General features: G+C 33.3%; 2 protein-coding genes across 2 annotated transcripts; one reads left to right on the top strand and one right to left on the bottom strand.

Moving 5' to 3' along the window:
- The first annotated feature begins 339 nt into the window (after window positions 1–339).
- LOC131843240 (uncharacterized) lies at window positions 340–3312 on the top strand. Its single transcript, XM_059191848.1, has one exon. It carries the CDS (start codon window positions 340–342, stop codon window positions 3310–3312), a length of 2973 nt encoding a protein of 990 aa, XP_059047831.1.
- Window positions 3313–15918: 12606 nt separating this feature from the next.
- On the bottom strand, window positions 15919–19597 carry LOC131843230 (uncharacterized). Its single transcript, XM_059191839.1, has 4 exons — window positions 19418–19597; window positions 18268–18618; window positions 16394–17305; window positions 15919–16182 (listed from the first exon to the last, which is right to left on the bottom strand). Exons 1-4 carry the CDS (start codon window positions 19595–19597, stop codon window positions 15958–15960), a joined length of 1668 nt encoding a protein of 555 aa, XP_059047822.1. The 3' UTR covers window positions 15919–15957.
- Window positions 19598–20273: the final 676 nt, after the last annotated feature.

Here is a 20273-nt window from a genome sequence, read left to right as displayed (position 1 = left end):
CGAAGGAAACACCTCAGATCATCTTTCTCCAGATGCAGGAGGAAGTTCACACATACGAGATAATAGACAACCTGAAGTAGCTACAACACCAGTCGAACACAATGTAGTGGCCCATTACGCGGACCAGGAAATGACCAAAAATGTGCTGTTGGCCACAGCATTGGTTAAAATTCATACAACAAATGGGACTACATATTCTTTGCGTGCTCTGATAGACCCGGGATCCGAAGGTTCATTTATAACGGAGTCCGCTGCACAGTTCCTTGGATTAAAACTACAGTCAGATGCACAATTAATGGACTGGGCGACAATGACAAAGCAAGTCTCACATCCACTAGCATGGTTACATTCGTTGCACAATCGAGATATGATTCAAACTTCACTGTACCAGTACAGGCGTTTGTTTTGAAGTCGATTACTCGGGCACTACCTGCTCAACGAATACGCGAACAGAACTGGCTACATCTGCACAACTTGGATTTAGCAGATCCATACTTTGACACACCTGGGAAGGTTGATATCCTGTTGAGTGCAGAAATTTACAGTGAGATCCTGAAAGAAGGATTAAGAAAAGGCCCCCGTGGTACCATTATAGCGCAAAATACATACCTCGGGTGGATTTTGTTAGGCCGGTTGCACAATGAGGAGACTATACAAAGCTACAAAATCACGACTAGTATGCATCTAACAATTGAGGATAATTTACTACAAAAATTTTGGGAGATGGAATCTGATTCTAAACATGAGAAGATTCTTACTGAAGAGGAGAGTCGATGTGAGAAAATGTATGAGGAGACTTATACTAGAGATAAAAGTGGTAGATTTATAGTACGCCTACCATTTAAAGAAGCAAATCCACCTTGTCAATATGGATCATCGAGAGATATAGCTGAAGGACGACTGATACAATTGGAGAAGAGATTTACAAAAGATTCTGATTTAATGAAACAATACAGTCATGTCATGAAGGAGTACCTAAATTTAGATTTCATGGAAGAGATAGTTGAGGAACATGATCGACAGATACCAACAGCTGTTTATATACCTCATCATGCCGTGATTAATCCGAAAAAGACGACAGTGAGAGTTGTAATGGATGCTTCGTGTAAATACAAAAACGGAACTTCACTCAATGATAGTCTCATGGTTGGTCCTCGTCTTCAACCAGATTTACGCCACATCATTCTACGATGGCGATACCACAAGATCTGTTTAGTGGCCGACATTACAAAAATGTATTTGCAAATTAAAGTTGACGAAGAAAGTTCAAATTATCAACGTCTCCTTTGGAGAAACAATTCTACTGAAGACATTAAACATTATAGAATGACCAGAGTCACTTTCGGTACTGCCAGCGCTCCTTATTTAGCGACAAAAACACTGCATCAGCTTGCAAAGGAGGAGACGAATAAGTATCCCTTGGCCTCAAAAATTACAACTACAGATTTTTATATGGACGACTTATTATCAGGTGCAGATACAATAGAAACCGCTAAAAAGATTTATGATGAGATGAATGGATTAATGGCTGCTGGCAAGTTTCAGTTACAGAAGTGGAATACTAATGATACAGAGCTTCTAAGTTATATGAGAAAAGCAGATGATGAAGTTACTGAGTTAGAGTTTCAACTGGAAGGTACAATTAAAACATTAGGAATAGTATGGGACAGAACAAAAGATGAGTTTCAGTATTCAGTAGATATTCCAGATATATCATCTCCAGTGACAAAAAGATCTATTGCACGAGATGTAGCCAAATTATTTGATCCAATGGGATGGCTTGCGCCAGTTATCATCATTGGTAAGATTTTTTTGCAGAAGCTATGGCTTACTGGTGTAACCTGGGACCAAGAAGTGCCTAGTGACTTGGCATATAATTGGCTCAAGTTCAGAGAAGAATTACACTGTTTATCTGATATTACTGTAGAGAGATGGTTAAATACAACTAGTTTAGATACAAAACTAGAACTTTATGGATTCTCAGATGCCTCCACTGTAGCATACGGGGCAGTAGTGTATGCAAGAGTTACAGATTCTACCCATAAAATCCATATTCATTTAATTTCAGCTCGCACTAAGGTGGCTCCTGTAAAAACTATATCGTTGCCACGTTTGGAGTTATGTGGAGCGGTCTTATTAACACGGCTGCTTATTGAGATTGCAGAACATTTGAATATACCAAGACAGCACATTTATGCATACACTGACTCGAACGTCGTATTATCTTGGCTACAGAAACATCCAAGCACATGGAAGACATTTGTGGCAAATAGGACATCTGAGATAATAACCTCATTACCTGGTCATCATTGGTTTCATGTACCATCCAAGGAGAACCCTGCTGATCTAGCATCTCGAGGAGTTACTGCATCTAAGTTAAAGAAAGAGACATTATGGTGGAAAGGGCCAGAATGGCTGAGAAGAGATACTATACAACATATGATAACCCTACCAGATTTGAAAGAAGGAGAAATAGAACAAAGACCGGTAAAAGTATTTACAACACAGATAGAGAATAACTTTTCAGAAATATTTACACGATTTTCTACAGTGACAAGACTACAGAGAGTAATAGCACTTTGTAAACGTTTCGGACAGATAAGGATAAACAAATTCCCAAAATATGTAACAGCTGAAGAATTAGACAATGCATTGAAAGCATGCATCCTTATATGTCAGCAAGAAGAATTTTCTAAGGATATAGCGAGTATTAAGGACAGTAAAGCTGTAAAACAATACAGCAATCTGCGATCTCTTAGTCCATTTTTAGATAAAAACGGCATATTAAGAGTCGGAGGTCGTTTACGACACGCTAATATTCCTGAAGAAGCGAAACATCAGATAATTTTGCCCGATTGTCATTATTTATCCAAACTAATTATCGCAAATGCACATAAAAAAACTTTACATGGGGGTCCAACTCTCATGCTAAGTTTCTTGAGACAGAATTACTGGATTCTCGGTGTCAAGAGAATGATTAAGCAAGAAGTGCATAGATGTGTTATCTGTGCCAGACACCGTGCAACTATTGGTACACAATTAATGGCCGATCTACCTCCCCAAAGAGTAACACCCACAAGACCCTTTTTGCATAGCGGAGTTGATTTTGCTGGACCTGTGGACTTGCGTATATCTAAGGGTCGAGGTTGTAAAACGTCTAAGGGTTATCTATGTATATTTATTTGCATGGCAACAAAGGCCATTCACATTGAAATTGTAAGCAGTTTAGAGAGTGCCGATTTTATTGCTGCGTTCAAACGATTTACCGCTACGAGGACACTGCCGTCACATGTGGAGCGACAATGCCACTAACTTTATCGCTGGTAACAAGGAGTTACGAGCCCTGTTAAAAGAACAATTGCGCACTGTTAATGGAGAAATTTTAGACATGCTTGCTAGAGATGGCACTGAATGGCATAACATCCCACCAAATGCGCCCCATTTCGGAGGCATATGGGAAGCAAGCGTGCGCTCGATTAAATTTCACCTGAAGAGGATTCTTGGCAATACCACATTAACTTATGAGGAGATGGCTACGGTTACGGCTCAAGTTGAAGCCTGCTTAAATTCTCGACCCATTTCGCCAATTAGTGATGATATTAATGATTTACAACCTCTAACACCTGGTCATTTTTTGATAGGAGTACCACCTATTATAGTTCCGGAAAGATCGTACATCACAGATAATATAAACCGTTTAAATCGTTGGCAGTTAGTACAGAGAATGGTACAACATTTTTGGGACAGATGGACTCGCGAATATTTGAGCAGACTTCAACAGAGACCGAAATGGACAAAAACACACAATAACGATATTAAAATAGGAGATCTCGTTATTGTAAAGAACGAAAATTTACCACCCGGGAAGTGGTCCCTTGCCAGAATCATTGATGTACATCCAGGAGACGACGGTTTGATTCGTGTTGTTAGTTTAAGATGTAGAAATTCTGTAATTAAGCGTCCACTCATCAAGATATGTCGCCTTCCAATAGACCCTTATGTTTCATAAAGATATTTATTAAAATTTAGATATACATTGCACGGTGGGCGGTTGTTGGAAGAACAGCATGTTCTTGGTGGGCGGAATGTTGAGGGCGCCACTATATCTAGTATGTATTAATTATAAATGTAGTATCTGTATAATTAAATAGTATTGTTAGTATAAAAATAATGTAGCAAATAGGTTATATATCTCACAATGATTGCATCTGTAGAATGCAAATGTTTACGTAATTTAGTTCCGAAATGAATACTAGATGGCGCTGTTAGATTTCTGAAACTCGATATTATTTCGTTTTCATCGATTGATATACACGATTGTAAAATTTTATTATTCAGTATTTTGTAACACCATTTTTTTATATCATTATACTCTTTCCCTCGTATGTGGTGTTTCATTTCGAGGTTTTTGGGCTGTCTGAATATCGCGGCGCGGACGTCTTCACACTTATGGTATTAATTATTAGTTTTTTATAAAAACTAATAACAATATATTTTATCGAATTAAGTTATTCTAGTGATCAAATTCTAAATTACGACTATGACTTGACTTGACGTGTTGGATTGGTCATGTCGGTATAGCTGTAAAGGTCAGCAATGGTTAAGAGCATTAAAATAATTCGAAAATTAACATATCTATATATATTAATGTAACGACGAAATTAAATTTGTACTTTGATCTAATAATTACAAAATAAAAATGGATAATAACAATAATTTTAATATACTGTTGTTATGTAGCCATATATGTAGGTATATATGAGTATTTGTTTGAATCACGCGGACTAAATTGCGAGCTCAGCATACAATAAAAACCTACATTACCTATTATCATAAAAACAATCTATTGTTTTATTCGTTTTATATATTTTAATAAAATGTACATTGCTTAGGAAACTACTGAGCTGTTTAATTCTATTAGTATATAAAATAGTAGTGTCTTAGATATACATGAGTACACAAAACATTAAAAAACGAAATTGATCTATTGACAAATTACGTTTTATCGAGTCCAATGGTAGCGCATCACTAGTCGTCATTCCGACAATCTTGAATCAACCCGTTCATAAGCATTACTACTACAAACATATTTTTATATCCCATCTCTCTCGTGCTGGCACTTTCTTCACTTCCATCTCGCTCGCACATCAATAAGTGATCCCTTTGTGGTGTCGCGGCGGCTTCTTTGAAGTGAGACCGCGAGACCACGCCCCCGCCCCGCCCCGCTACCCGCTGCCCTGTAGTTAATTCGTTACAACTCACACTTAACGACAATGCTTTTAATTATTCATTAACAGAAATGTCCGGTTGCGGAATGTAGAAGTTAGTCTCAAGAATTATGGATTGATCCTACTTAAATCAGATTAGCGATCTCTGTCACACTCTACATCCTGTCCTTTTCCATTTTATTAAATAGTTATGTACAGCTTCAAGACAGTTATCCCAGAAGGGTTGTTGGGCAGCGACATTAAAAAAGTAGACGAGTCACGTGGTGAATGCAATATTTGATATACCTCCGTTTCACGGGGTATATTTGTATTCAACGTATTATACGTCGATTTATACTTCTTACTGATTCTCCAGTGATTGAAACACCGATAACAAAGCAAATTAATCCAAGAATATTATATTTACCTAGCAAATCATGTCAACTTAATTGTCCAAAGTTACGTTGTCAGCAACATCATAGATTAAGTTGTCTTTACCACATCTGGGATAAGAGTCGTACCTATGTCATTATAATTAATGCCTAAGTTAAGATTATCGTATACTTATTTTAATATAATTATATATATTATTATGTAAGTAAATTAAAATTAATTTATGATGCAGTAAAAGGACATTAAAAACCAGTAAAGATTATAAAGAACATCGTATAGTATCTACCTATCTATTGTACAAACTTCGAGCACCCGAAAACAAGGTGCGGAACATAAACTAGCATAACTGTCGAAATTCCATTTTAGTGCGTTGTACTTCATTTAAATATATGTGAACACTAAGATTCTAGTAATCCGTAGAGGAGGCACACTTCGAACTGCGATATCCGAGCACCGGAGAATTCTGAACACACTCTTACGTAATTACAGCCCACCGCTTCAAAGGTGCCGCCGTGGCCAGCGGCGCCTTTGTACTCTAATAAACGAGAATTAACTCACAAATAAATATACACCTTATAACATTCTCATTCAAGTATCATTTTTCTGTGAATCAAACTAGTTTTCTTAACACCTTAACAGAGTAAAGGGTCATATCAGTTAGGGATTTTGCCACGGATACGTCAAAAGAGGTTTTATTGCGGCACTAAATGAGGGACCGCACGGGGAGAACGAACGAATTAGGTCATTCGGATATTATATTTATAAGAGGCTGTTTTGTGATTGATTTCTTTGTAGATTCCATTTAAAATCGTACGTGATGACAGCAATTGTCGTTGATCATTGCTAATGATATAAGTAATTTTTATGACTGATTATACGCAAGAGTAACGAATAGATATTTACAACAAACATACAACTTACAACGACATTCCCATTTATTTGCGATATTTTTATCACATGTGTGATATATAAAAAAAATATTTTTAAATCAAACCGATTATATGTACAAGCACACCACTTATAACGATATTCCCTAATCCATTTAGGTATTTGCGATTTGCCACCATTGTAATATACAAACTCATAATTGTATTTTTGAACAACCTTTTTTGCCTAAGCAAGCTTGAGGTAAAATAGGCAAGTGTAACTATAATTTTAAGTGTCATTCATAAATTAGGTACTATATCACTAGTCTAGGGGTGAGGAGGGGATCGACTGTGTGTGACATTATGTAACAAGTGTAACTGTAAGGAGTAGTCATAAATTTCATGATGTCTCATTTTTCAATGAGAGTTAAAGTTAGGTATTAAGTAAATTTGAAATGGCGGTTTGTTTCTAGATAGTTAATTGTAAAAATGTGACGTCAAAATAGGGAGGGGGAGTCTTGTAAATGTGTCCAGCTGTTGATGGGGGTTGATTGCGAAGTGAATGCGAGTGACTTTTATGAATTGAATTTTTTTAATATCGATGTTCTATCAACCATTTCAGGGCAACTTCTCATGGAAGAACTGAATATATTTCTGATATTTTTCTGTAAATGTGTTGTGTTGTTATTGCAGTTTTAAACATTTGTTTTCATATTAAATTTTTATTAATTTATTCTAAGAATAGTAAAGTCGATTCAATTCTTCAATACTTAATAGGTACATAGATAGAGATACCTATTTGAATCGCAATGCGTTAAATATGTACAACAAATTCGTGCTGCGACATCAAATAAATTTATAAAACATGTTTCATAATAAACGAAGTTATAAAAGGCCCTATATCAGTTTACGCCTGCAGTATTTATTTGTTTTAATAACAATGTCGTAGCGTGTTCGTAAGCCGTAAATATCAACAATAACATGTTTTATTGTCGTTACACGTCGCTTGAACAAATCGATCGTAGTCTATGGTAGTCTATTAATGTACTGATGTGTACGTATATATCTAAGTATTTACCATACACGAGGACCGAAACTGATTCTTAAATAGGTAAAAAGAAATTTGGGGCTTACAATAGTTGTGACTGGTAGACGCGATAGATAGAATGAGGTTAGAGATTACGAACCGTTTATATTTGTTATCTGTGCTAATACTGAGTAAATTACACTAAAAAAATATTTATTAATGACTGGAAACTTTAGTCATAAATATATTGATTAATTAGTATGTACTGAAAAATTGACTGACAAACATAGTTGTGCAAGTTAGTAACTAAATAAACTAGGATTTTTATTTATCTCAATTTATTATGAATAGTGAGTATTTCAATACGAGTTAATTTATAAATAAACAAACGTTAGTAATAACAAAAAAAAATTGTTGTTCTTTTATATTCAGTACCAACTGTACCGAAGATTGATGCTACAGAAGTACCTAAAATGTCATAACAATACCTAATAATTTAGGTAATTAAGTACTACTGCAGTTACTTTAATACCACCCATTTTGATTCACTCCTGTTTTTGTGAGTTTTCACAAAAACAGGAACCTACTTGCGGCGTGAAGACAAAAACTTACAGGTTAAGTCTGAGTGATGAGTCTGACGGTTCGAGGTTCAAATGCTGCAATGTCAATTGTTCAAAAGTGGATACTTAGGTAATGTTACTGTAGTAAAGAGTAGTACCAATAGTTTTAGTAACTAAGTGTTGGTTCACGCGTCGTTTATTTTACGTCTCTACTGAGTAACGTTCTTTGACATCATAAAATACGGTACAATTAGGTATATAGACCTACTTATACGCTACTATACCCCTACTTCTTACATTTATGAAGAGGTAGTATCTAGAAATATCTAGGTACTATTCATAAGTCAAGCATGGAATTTAACTGGAAAAATTTTGCATTTAGGTAGGTATACGTATATTTTATTTTGCAGATTGACGGTATCAGTAATTTAGGACACACACTTCCGATGGTCGCGGGTTCGGTTGCTCGCACAGTACAAATATTTGTATTCATGAACATGATTTTTTTATCGTTCTGGGTTTTTATTTTATGTATGTATATAAATACAAAAAAAAACAAGAGTTACCTAAGTATTTCTATCAGTTGTTAGTGCTTCATAGAGTATTTAGCTTAAATGGCTTAGTTTTTTAGCTTTAGATGCTTAAATTGTCCTAGGTATTATTATTTTGTATATTGATTCCAATTAATTATGTCATAATTAACCTTTTTTACTGAACAAAAACACAGATTGTCTCTGTGAAACTGTATCAGTATTTTGTATTTTTATACAATCGCCTTTCATAAGCTATCACTTAGGTTGTTGTATTGAGAAGTTCAATACCAATAGAGTTGTACAGCAAAATTACTATCCAATCTTGCGCATGTGCGGTAAAATAATAGATCATTGTTTACCCGTCATTACAGGCACATAGCGGCGCAGACGCAGGCCACCCAACGCGGGCGCTTCATCCAACTGATTCGTATAGTACTACGTTCCGTCATATTTTGTCCTGCTTGCACACACACGCCGGTCCATAAGAACTAAATTGCAACATATGGATCATTTTTTACTCGATTACCATGAGAATGTTTATAATAAATCGATCTACAGTCATATATAATCGATGAGACAATATTAAAATTGCAGCAATTCATGGGTCTCTCCATCTTTTACGAGTCCTGCACAGAAATTAATCATTCATTGACGAGATTAAAATACATTGAGCACATTAATTATTTTACTGATATTTATGTTGTTTTTAGTAGGACAAATGGACGGTAGGACTGGCATATAGAAAAGGGTATAAATAAATTCGATGGACTTAGAAATCAGTCTTACACTACATTTTTTTGTTATTATGCTATTATAAGCTTCATTTTTCAACACTATTTAATTACCTACTCCTACATTCGCGTTGATTCAATTACCAATTAGATATGCAGATGTATATAGTGCATTTACAGAACAGCTGAATTCTTATAGATAGTAATCCCGTCCTTAAGTAGTTATTAAAAAATAATGAAATGATGATATCGATGCTGATGTAAGTAATCTGAAGTCGATTGCTCGTTATATTAGAAACGTACATATATATCGATATTGATTATATCTAATTTAAAAAATACACTTTATAAATATAAAGACACACCTGAAATTTCTGAAATGGTTGTATTTTTTTATTCACATGAAATCTTGAACTTTAAGATCTAGGTACACTATATAAATAAAGGATTAGTTGTGAAATTCGAACTAGTTTTTTTTATAACTTTTATACTCATCATACTTAACTTTATATCCATTTTTAGGAAGGCTATGCTTCTAGAGATTTAAATATGTAAAAATGTTTGTTAGTCTCACTAAAACTAAAACGGCAGTATTGATTTGGTTTTGTAATAAGTATTTGTAGAATTCCAAGGAATGTGTCAAGATGAAAAGAATGAAGAAATTTATTGAAATTAGGAGAGTCGACTCTACATGAAGTGGGGTGGTACAAAGAAGAAGGAGCTCTCTCTCTCTCCCTTCCTAGCTATATATATCACATGGTGGTGGGGTCAGTTTTCCTGGTTTTTCTCCCACACTTTATCCTGTCTCAGAAATAATCCTCAGAGACCACGCTCTCTGTTATGTCCCTAGCAAATACATCATCACCCGTCCTTGGTCTGCCTCTCAGACCGGGGACGGATAGCTGCCTTTCTAAGTTCCTCGTACGTTCTTGATTAATTTAGATATACCTACCACCTACATTATGACCTACATATGACCTTTTTGTCCTTTTCTGCCTTGAAACCTAAGTATATAGTTGTCGCAGCTACAGATCACATTACCATCTTCAATTCACCCTCTATTATTTCCAAACCATTTTAGGCATCGAAAGTTCATCGAATTGCGTCACCCGTAATCATTGGCAATCATCGTTGACGGCACGACACTTTCGCACGCTTTCGGTCATCATTGGAGCCAATTCTTTTGTTTGATGGCCGTGTGTAATGGGCTTTATAGTCACGGTGCGGTAAAGCGCGCAATCAATCATTCGGACGTGTTGACGGACCGATCATATCGAGTGATTCGAATGATGACAAACAATAGGCAAATAGGTGACGTGATCTTTAAGATTTGCTTTTAAAATAATTGCAGTAGAGAACGTACCTAATGTTATCTCTACATCATTGTAATGTCTTTTTGATAGAGTCTTATCATTCGCAGAGAGATTAAATCTAAAAATTTATTTATGTTACCATAAATTTCTTATCTATAAACCTATAACTGTCAAACATGTAACGTCTGCAGTGTAGCATGTAAGGTCGACCTCAACGTGGTTATGCCTGGAAATCATAGTGGTTAATTCCTGGTGGATTTGACGGCTAACTGGCCTTACTCAGCTCATCATTTTTTTTCAACTGGTTCCATTTTTCCCGAAAGTCTAAAGTTGTCGCAGTAACATTTTTAGGTACATAATTCCATTGTCCTCCATCCAAACAATTGTTCTAATACATCATCGCAGAAATTTCAAAATTTTATATTAGTTTTTCACTTAATATGTTTATATCGGAGGAACTACTCCTATGTGTAAATGTCAACATTTTCAAGTGATTGAAAGTCTGTAAAGGTATATATCTACCTACCTATACCTACCTATCTGTTATAATTTTTAACTATACTTTCAATAGTTGTTGGTATTTTCACTTGTTATTTTATTGTAAATTCAAAAACATAAATATAATTGCCAAAACGGAGTTATTATTGATTTATTGTCTATTGCAATGAAATAAATCTTCAAGCCTATTATTTTTATGGCACCTAATTTATGTCCAATTTTGTTAAGTAAAGTTTTGATAAATACAATGTACCTACCTATAGTTTAAGGTATGCAACGTTGTTACCTGGGATTGTTAGTAATGGGGAATAGGGACCCCACTGCTAGCAATATATAGGTACTTCTCAGGTCCATGTCAGGTCAACTTCCAAGCGATTTTCCTTGGAAATTATTAGGTACAGTTAATTTCTGATGAATCTGTCACGATGGACTAGCTGACCTCAAAGTCATCTTATCGTCCTTCATCGGTGCTTCGTATAAGCGTACCTATACAATTAGAATACTAGTAGATAACCTAATTGAAGATGTATGAGAAAAACAATTATTGTTAGAATATTTGACTGTTTGAATGTGTACCTATTTGGGAATACTGATGTTAGTAATGTCTTAATATTTTGGTGCACCTAATCGTATTACTTATGTGTTGTTGTAATCTTCACTAAAAATATAGATTTTTTATTTTTTATTCCAAATGATTTTTTGTAATATGAAATGTAAAAAAAGTTTAATAAGAAAAAGTATAATAAGTGCCAAAGTTGGGGGCTCAGTTTGTCTACATTATCTATATTTTATAATTGTAACTATAGGTAAGTACCTACCATAGGTAATTCTGATGCTTGAATTACTAACTAACGACTTCGTGATATCTATATTTCAACGCAATGGTGCGTTGAAATATAGATATCACGAAGTCGTCGAGTTTATATTTTGGTACAAAATTATAAAAACATCCGACACTTTAAGCATTACCATTAAACTTTCAAAAATTTCTTATGTCCATACAAATAGTTTAAAATAGCTCAGTCATCACGATTGCGCTATAAAAATAAATGACGTAAAATAATTCCAAAAAAATATACTAATTCTACGAAAGTGTTCAATCGTAAATCGTGCACAAAACTATTAGAAAACATACATCAACATGAGTAATAAGTATCTAGTAGATATCTTAATTAGTAAAAAATTTACACCGTTATACCGAAAGAGATTGGACAAAAAAGTCATTGGAACGACTTAATAATTCACGTAGCTATTTGTTGAATGGTGTATTTCGAAAGTTTGTATTTGTGGGGCCGCTTAATAAATTACGATCAAGACCTCACATAGAGAGAATCTAAATACGTGGGCCATACCATGAGCTGGCCCCGCCCGTGAACGAGACACCTCAACTTCCATCTCGCCCCCACGTAAGGCCCTATGCCGGGCCATTTCAACAATTTTAACAACGTTGCAATATAAAAGGGGAAGTTGGGAATGTCTGTTTATTTAAGATCGTTTTGCAGTAATTTAATTAAGTTTTCTAATTAGGAGCCCCGCCATTGTTAGAGGTTTCTATGACCGTGCCTACTCTACCTAATTGTTTTTTCAGTGCTTAATGTATGTTATTTTAATAAAAAAGTGTTTTATTGGTATTAATGGGTTCTCAGATGTTGGTCATTATGATGGACTGACTTACCTAGATTCTTTTTTATTGCTTGCCTACCTACTTAGGTATATAAAAAAAATACATTTACCTTAATTTAATTAGTTTATTTATTTATACGTATACAATCAAATATTAAATATTTAATCACCATGCTAATTACAAGGTAGCAATATCATTAAGAATAGGTATTAGAAGAAATGTGACATATTTAAGTAAACCTATGCAATGCAAAAAAAAATTTTTTTTAATATTCGTTCAAAACATAAATAAAATATTGATTATAATTTAAGTAAGTATTACTTAGATACCTATATATAGTTTATTTTTTATTAACAACGGGTTTTTATACTTACGGTACCTACCTATGTAGATACCGACTACAATACTTATAGACAAGTATTGTATGGAGTTACGCCTTAGATAATTACGAAAAGCAACTAGTAAAGAGTACATACTACCTGCATCAGAAATTAATCTTGCGTTGTCCATGATTAATTGTTGCCAATTTCCAGGCAGTGCAGGGTAGAAGAATCTATTTGTCAGCCTTTAATATGTTCACCATATCTATACAAATTTTACTAACTGTCTACGCGAATTTTTTTTTCTATTTAAAAGAATCATCAATTTCAAATATTATCTAGGTACTTAAGTAGCTACCTACTTTACAAAAGCCTGCAATATCTATGCATATAGGCGAATACCAAAAATAAATAATTCTGTTTCTCCACAACAAAGTCATTCTGTATCTGCTATAGACTGTTAAAGTTAAAATCTTTCCAGTTGTATAATATTTTGCTTACTAAAAAAATTGTGTCATAAATATATGTAAAGAAATTATAGTTAGCAGTGGTGTCACTATTGCCATCTATTATCTGGTACGTATCGTACGTATAATATTACCTACAAAACTGTACTTCACTACTCCACGATAGATGGCAGAAGGAATAATGCTCATAGAAAAACACACATAATTTTTTTATGATGTTTTATGTCAGTGCTATTTCTGTTTCATAAGACTCTGATTGTAATAAAAATAAAATCGAAGATGTTTTAAAAGTAAAAAAAACCGCAATATTTTATTTTCTAGTTTGTTTGACGTTGACAATCAAAATTTTTATCCTACACAGATTAGGTATTCTCAGATGAATGTTGAGCACAGATCACATGTTTTGAAGACGATAGAAGAATCGATTTGACGCTCATTGTTTGTTGTTGTTAAACACTATTGAATATTTTTAATAATATTTAAAAAAAGTGCATTATACTTTCGTGTATTATTTATAGGTTTTATTAAACTTATAAATCATATAAGATATTTTATATAATATGAATAATCAGCTAATAGAGAAAGTAATTAAATCAAATAATGAAGTGTGTCCTTTGTTTACATATAAAAATCCACTACTTGATCGTAACGTATCTCGAGCTCTATCAAGAAGTTTCGTAAAAATTCTCAAGATTTCTGAACAAAATTCAAACATTAATAATAATTTACGTCTGTCTATACTTGAAAACATAAGAAAAATGTGCAAAATAGAACCGGAAAATCATGTAAACATTGACGAGAGCGATGTGGAATCTCTGACTGAACTTTATGAGAAACATTTGCTTGAATCCAGTACTGCTCAGACCACAGATAGACAACTTGACGCCTTTTTAATACGAAGATTCAAAGACTTAAATATAGATCCCATTTACGAGTCCACATTTAACCCAGATATAATCCAAGCATTAATAAATTTAAATGACAATGGTGTTTACCTTGATATGCTCTCAAAAGACATAATTCATTGGCATATCAGAAATGGAAATTATATGTGTATTATACGAGACTTATGGAATGGTAAATTGCCTGGAGATTTTAACATAAAATTATTTGATGATATAGCTATAAAAATGAAACCTGAAATTGAGAAAACTTTACTTAATATTTGTCACACAATACTAACAGACAGAGATATTGCTGTGGGGGACATATTCTCTAATAATACTTGTATCATAGAGTTAATCAAGAAGTGTTCATCGCCCATTTGTTTTCAAATATGTTCAGGCGTTCTAAATTTTGTATTTATTATGACAAATTTTGATTCTCAAATACAAATATTTGTACCAAAGTTTATCAAACATATCAAAAAACAAAATGGTGGAACAACAAGTTCATTATACCCTTTGACTTTGAATCATTTAGTTCTATTAATGGATTTTGATGTCATTAGTTTACCTGAACCTTTAAAACAACAATATATAAATGCAACTGTGAATTATCTTCGAAAATTGCATGAAAAGTCTGAAAATGACTTAATCTTATTATTATCACACTATCCGCAATGGTTTGACATTTATTTCAGTAACATACCATCAGAATCTTAGAAATAAGTCCTAAATGTGTTATGTTATAAGTATCTTTACTATTAGTATAGAGAAAATTAATAATATTATTGTTCTAATAGCGACTCGGCTATTAGAAGTCACTGTATTTATGTACAAGTCTTTTTGTGTATTTTTATCTCACCATTTAACTTGTTTGGTTTACAAAGATTTGGGTACTAAAATTGGTGAGTTATACATATCCAAACAAACTAATTTGTGGAGTTGACTGAAATGATTAGAAGTATTATTTGTACAATCTTGAACATTGCTAAAATGAGAATTGCTATTAAACAATGAATTTCTCTGGTACCCACCAGATAGGTAAAAAGAAATAGTGGCAATCTGTTCTAAGAATCTATGATGACTCATCTCTTAATTGTAAATATAAATAAGTAAACAATATGCAGGCATGCAATATTTTAAGAGTACCTCCCTGTTCTGTGGTAAAGATGGCCTGGATCAAATGTATGTACATAGACATAACTTAAAAAACCATAAATAAAAACAATTTTCTGTTTATGTTTTTTAATTAATAACAATTTTGTACTAGCATTAAACATGTACTCTGATGTAGTGTAACATATAAACAAATGATATAGAAATAGTAAATAACTATGAATCAATATTTTCGTAATGTTCTTATCGGATATTGATTATTTTTGTTGGTAAGACATTGTTTGATATTGGTTTTGTGGAAAAACAAAATGCCTCAGCATAAAAAAAAAAAATAAAAATAAATCTACTTTAAAAAAAAGACAACATACTGTATTATCTATTAAAATAAAATATAACTTCGCTGACAAATTAGAAGGCATCAATAAAAAATCGGTAAGTCTAAAAACTGCATGTACATTATGTCAGGATTAGTGCTAATAACAGTTAGCACATTTTCTTTATACCATTTTCGAGCCAAATCGGATGCCGCAATCTTGTCTTTCTTCATTTCCTTATGCCGCCAACTACGCAGATGTCGCTTCAGGTTGTCCCAGTATGGGAATAATCGATTGCAAAACCCACAGTGATACATATCGTTGCGAATCTGAAATTTAAAAAACCACATTAGATAACATTTATAAGATATTAAGACTCTTCCCCCAAGAAACACATATCACATTCACAACGAATGACAATAAATTAAAAATAATATATTATAATAGATAATCTACAATGCCTTTGACTACCCCATCTAGGATTACAGTCATGACAGTATTGAATTCTATACATAATAAGTCATTTAAGTATCTACTTACTTCTCTTATAAATTCACCTCTCAAATATGTAAGTACTTCAGCATCCAATAAATTAGTCTTGTGTCTTATACTTTTGTAATGCTCCACATCTTCCCCTCGCGTGTATTCTACGTCACACGCATAGCATTTAGTTTTCAAATAGTGAGGATTACTTAGTACGGGGGCCACAAGAATAAAACTATGAGCATTCACACTAAATTCCTTATTTATCCAGAATGTTCTTATAGAATGAGCATAAAAAAGACATTTCAAATAGCTCTTCAGTGATTTAGTGTTACAATCTGGTTTCTCGTGCTTTGTACTTTTCTTAAGGCCTTTATACTCCAAATGACCCTTATGAATATACCCTCGCGTATGTTGCCTAAATACCGTTATATGACTCGACATGTAAATATTGCACAAGTGACAATAACCCTTAGCGCCACCTGGAGTTAGTTTAATGTAATGTTGTTTTCCGTACAGCGATAATTTATGCCTACGTTGGCCATGGTCGATTTCGCCAATTTTCACTTCTTCTTTTGAGTCCTCGGAAGCGCTAGAATTAATATTGTCTACAATGATCTCTAACATTTCGCTCGAATCGTCTTTATCACGTAGCTCATCTATATGTTCTTTCTGGTGATTCAACATTTCTCTACCGTTGAAAACAATGACTTTATTACAAAACTTGCAGGTGGCCGTTTTATTCTGTAAATTGATGTCATATAACATTTTTTGCAGGTCCAACATCCTTTTAGTTGCTTCCGTGGTGCGATATATTTCCTTGGTTGTTTTCGTTTCTGTCGCTTTTGAGGTCCTTGTAATACTGGATGTTTTATTTGAACAATGTATTTCTGAGTCCCAGTGGTCATTTAGATCAGATGTTTTGACAATTATCTTACAAATGAAACAATAGTTGATATCTGCATTTATCTGAAAATACAAGGTAGGTACTATATTCGTAAATATTTACCTGTTAATTTACATAGGCATTTCACACCTAACTACATAATTTCTCAAGACCTCAATCCTTAATTTGACCTGTCAGGTATTGCTAACCCTAAGTAAAGCCTGAGATACCTAAAGGTAGAGGTATATTAGGCTTTACTTAATGCCTATAGGATTCGCCTAATATGGTCTCCATCTATTTATAACAAAGGAGCCATGGTGCCCCGCTAGCGTAAACCGTTAGCGCAGGAGGGTGCACCATTCCATTATCATCCTTAAAAAAAAACCTTATGGCTAAATACCATTATTTATATATATAAATAAAATAGGAGTGTCTGTTTGTAATATTGAAATAACCGTTTTTTTACTACATGCATATGAATATATGTACTTATATATGGTAAATATATCAAAATATTTTTTTTTATAATTTTTGTCTGTCTATATGTGGGTCTGTTTGTTCCGGCTAATCTCTGAAGTGGCTGGACCGATTTTAACCGGTCTTTTTTGGCAGGTAGCTGACGTAATAAGGAGTTACGTAGGCTACTTTTATTTTAGAAAAATAAAGTTAAATTCCACGCGTACGTAGTCGCGGGAACAGCTAGTACTAAATACGTTTCAAATGAATCATACTATAAAAAAGAAATAATTTTATATTGCATTCTTCACTTCCCGATTTCAATTCTGTTGTAAATTGATAACAGTAGGCGGTAGGTGCAGGCCGTCCTTTATAAGTACAGTACAGAACTTAATGTGTTAGTGAAATTACTGAACAGATACCTAGGTACTATAGATAAGTATCTATAGTTAATATTTTCTAACTGTCAAAATATGAGTCCAAAAGGCTACATAGATAGATTCTATATCCATTCACAGTAAAATTATTTTAAATCAAAAGTACATTTGGTATTCGACTCTTGTTGAAATTTATATTTGTGTATACTTACCTTTCTATAACATCTATCGTCATTTTCCATAATTACGCGAGATTGTATCAACTTTATGACATGTTCAGGATTAAGCAGGTGCTCATCTGCTCGTTTCAATTCTACTACAGTATCGCACATCATGCAATTTTTCAGACCAATTAAAGCATTCCATTGTTCAATAGTTACTATTATATCGTGAACTATTATAAATCCTGTATCAATATCCCGTTTGCACTCTACGAAAGTGGTGGGAGTAGGGGTTTTAGACGATTTATTTCTTTTGTGTTTATCATCATTAACGTGAGTTGTAATATTTGTAATATCTGGCGACAAATGGTTACATAGTTCGCAATAGAAATTGTCCCCAATCTGAAATATATTTTTATATAAGTTACATTAATTATGGCAAGCACCTATAAAGATAATAAAATTTATTAGTGCTAATAAATTAATTTATTAAATTACTATAGCAATATCCAATTGTGGTGTAAAATATTCTGTATACCTACTACCTACTAACCTGGGACATGATATATCTGTATACCAAATTTCATTCGAATCCTTCCAGTAACTTTTGCATAAAGGAGTCAAATATCCAGCCATCCTCACAGACTTTGTCGTATTTTTTACGTTTATAGGTACGTAGGACATATAAAATAACAAAACAATAAATGCCGAGACTCGATTTGTACAATCAGCCTCAATTTTTAGTGATAATAATGTTAAAGCTTCCTCCTACGCTATACAAGTAACATTATATAGGTACTGTCTTCATAGATATATATAGTTGAATAAAAAACTATCCTGATTAATTCCTGGTGAATTTGTCGCGAGCTAACTACAGATCAGAGTAGGTACCTATATCTATCGCGCGCCCTGCGAGCACATACGGTGCTAGCGTAATGAGATCCACCATTCTATATTCAGTCCACGAAAAAACCTACTTCAATCGCAATATAACTAACTATGTAACTTAAAATTACTGGTATTATATGGATATAATTGACATAGCGCCTCATAAGAAGCATCAGCTTTTGAGTAAAAAAAATAATCAAAAACTGAAAAAGTTGTAAGGTAAGACACAAAAATATTTGTAAGTAAAAAATAGTGTGGAATTGTATAGTGAGTTTGAAATTTATTAAAAAATAGTCTTAACTGTGTTACAAACCTTATAAATTGAGTCTTTTTTCAATTTCGGAAAAAGAATTTGATTCTTTAATAGTTTCCTGTGATTTTCCCACCGTAAGTGTTTTTCGACTTCTTCTACAATCAAAAAAGTTTCACTACACAAAAGGCAGAAGTATTCGAGTTCACCGTACAAAATGAAATTTTTATGATATTTAAGCATTTTGTTTCCTGTTCCCGTTTCGCAATATAACAGTATGAATGTCGTTAACGTTTATGTAGACGTTTTAAACTATACAAGTTTTTGTTGCAAGCACAGATAAGATAATATTACACAGTTGCAAGGCACAATTCTTAAAGTATGTAGGTAGACGAAAAAAAACCTAAAGTTTAGAAAACCATTTCAAATATGTATTATAAAAAAAACCTAAAGTTTAGAAAACCATTACAAATATTATAAAATGTTTGGTAATTTTTATCGCTTTAAGATAATAGATCGAAAAAAACAACAAATTAGTTTAATAACTAGAAAATATGTTTTAATTGCCTTCTTATTATGTTCAATCCATTTGCAAAAAAAAACAAATATGGATATGTCAAACTAGATGGCGGTAGGGAGGAGTACGAAATCACTTTATTCGATTTAAACTGGAAATAATGTATCTACTATTTCTATGATATATGTAGAGGTAAGAGAAACACGTTGTTTTTGTTAATAATTCAATACAATATTTTTCTTTCAGTGCCAGAGTACGCATTAGATGTACAGCACACAGAGAAAATTTTTGTCTATGCGAAGCAATTAGACACGCAATTAGATAACAACAAAAAAACTATTTACCTAGTCTATCAATATATTTGATTATATATTGACATAGTATAGTATAGTGAGTGATTAT

Source organism: Achroia grisella, unplaced genomic scaffold (assembly GCF_030625045.1).
Source record: "Achroia grisella isolate CSIRO2021 unplaced genomic scaffold, CSIRO_AGI_Agris_v1 utg2906, whole genome shotgun sequence".
Lineage (NCBI taxonomy): Eukaryota > Metazoa > Arthropoda > Insecta > Lepidoptera > Pyralidae > Achroia > Achroia grisella.
The sequence above is the reverse complement of the archived record's forward strand: the minus strand, read 5'-3'. Positions and strand labels throughout refer to the sequence as shown.

Coding starts and splice junctions, on each gene's coding strand:
- LOC131843240 (XM_059191848.1), top strand. CDS start 340: ATGGTTACATTCGTTGCACAATCGAGATATGATTCAAACTTCACTGTA.
- LOC131843230 (XM_059191839.1), bottom strand. CDS start 19,597: ATGCTTAAATATCATAAAAATTTCATTTTGTACGGTGAACTCGAATAC. Junction 17,306..18,267: donor ACGATAGATGTTATAGAAAG/GTAAGTATACAC, acceptor TTGTATTTTCAG/ATAAATGCAGATATCAACTA. Junction 16,183..16,393: donor GAGGTGAATTTATAAGAGAA/GTAAGTAGATAC, acceptor TTTAAATTTCAG/ATTCGCAACGATATGTATCA.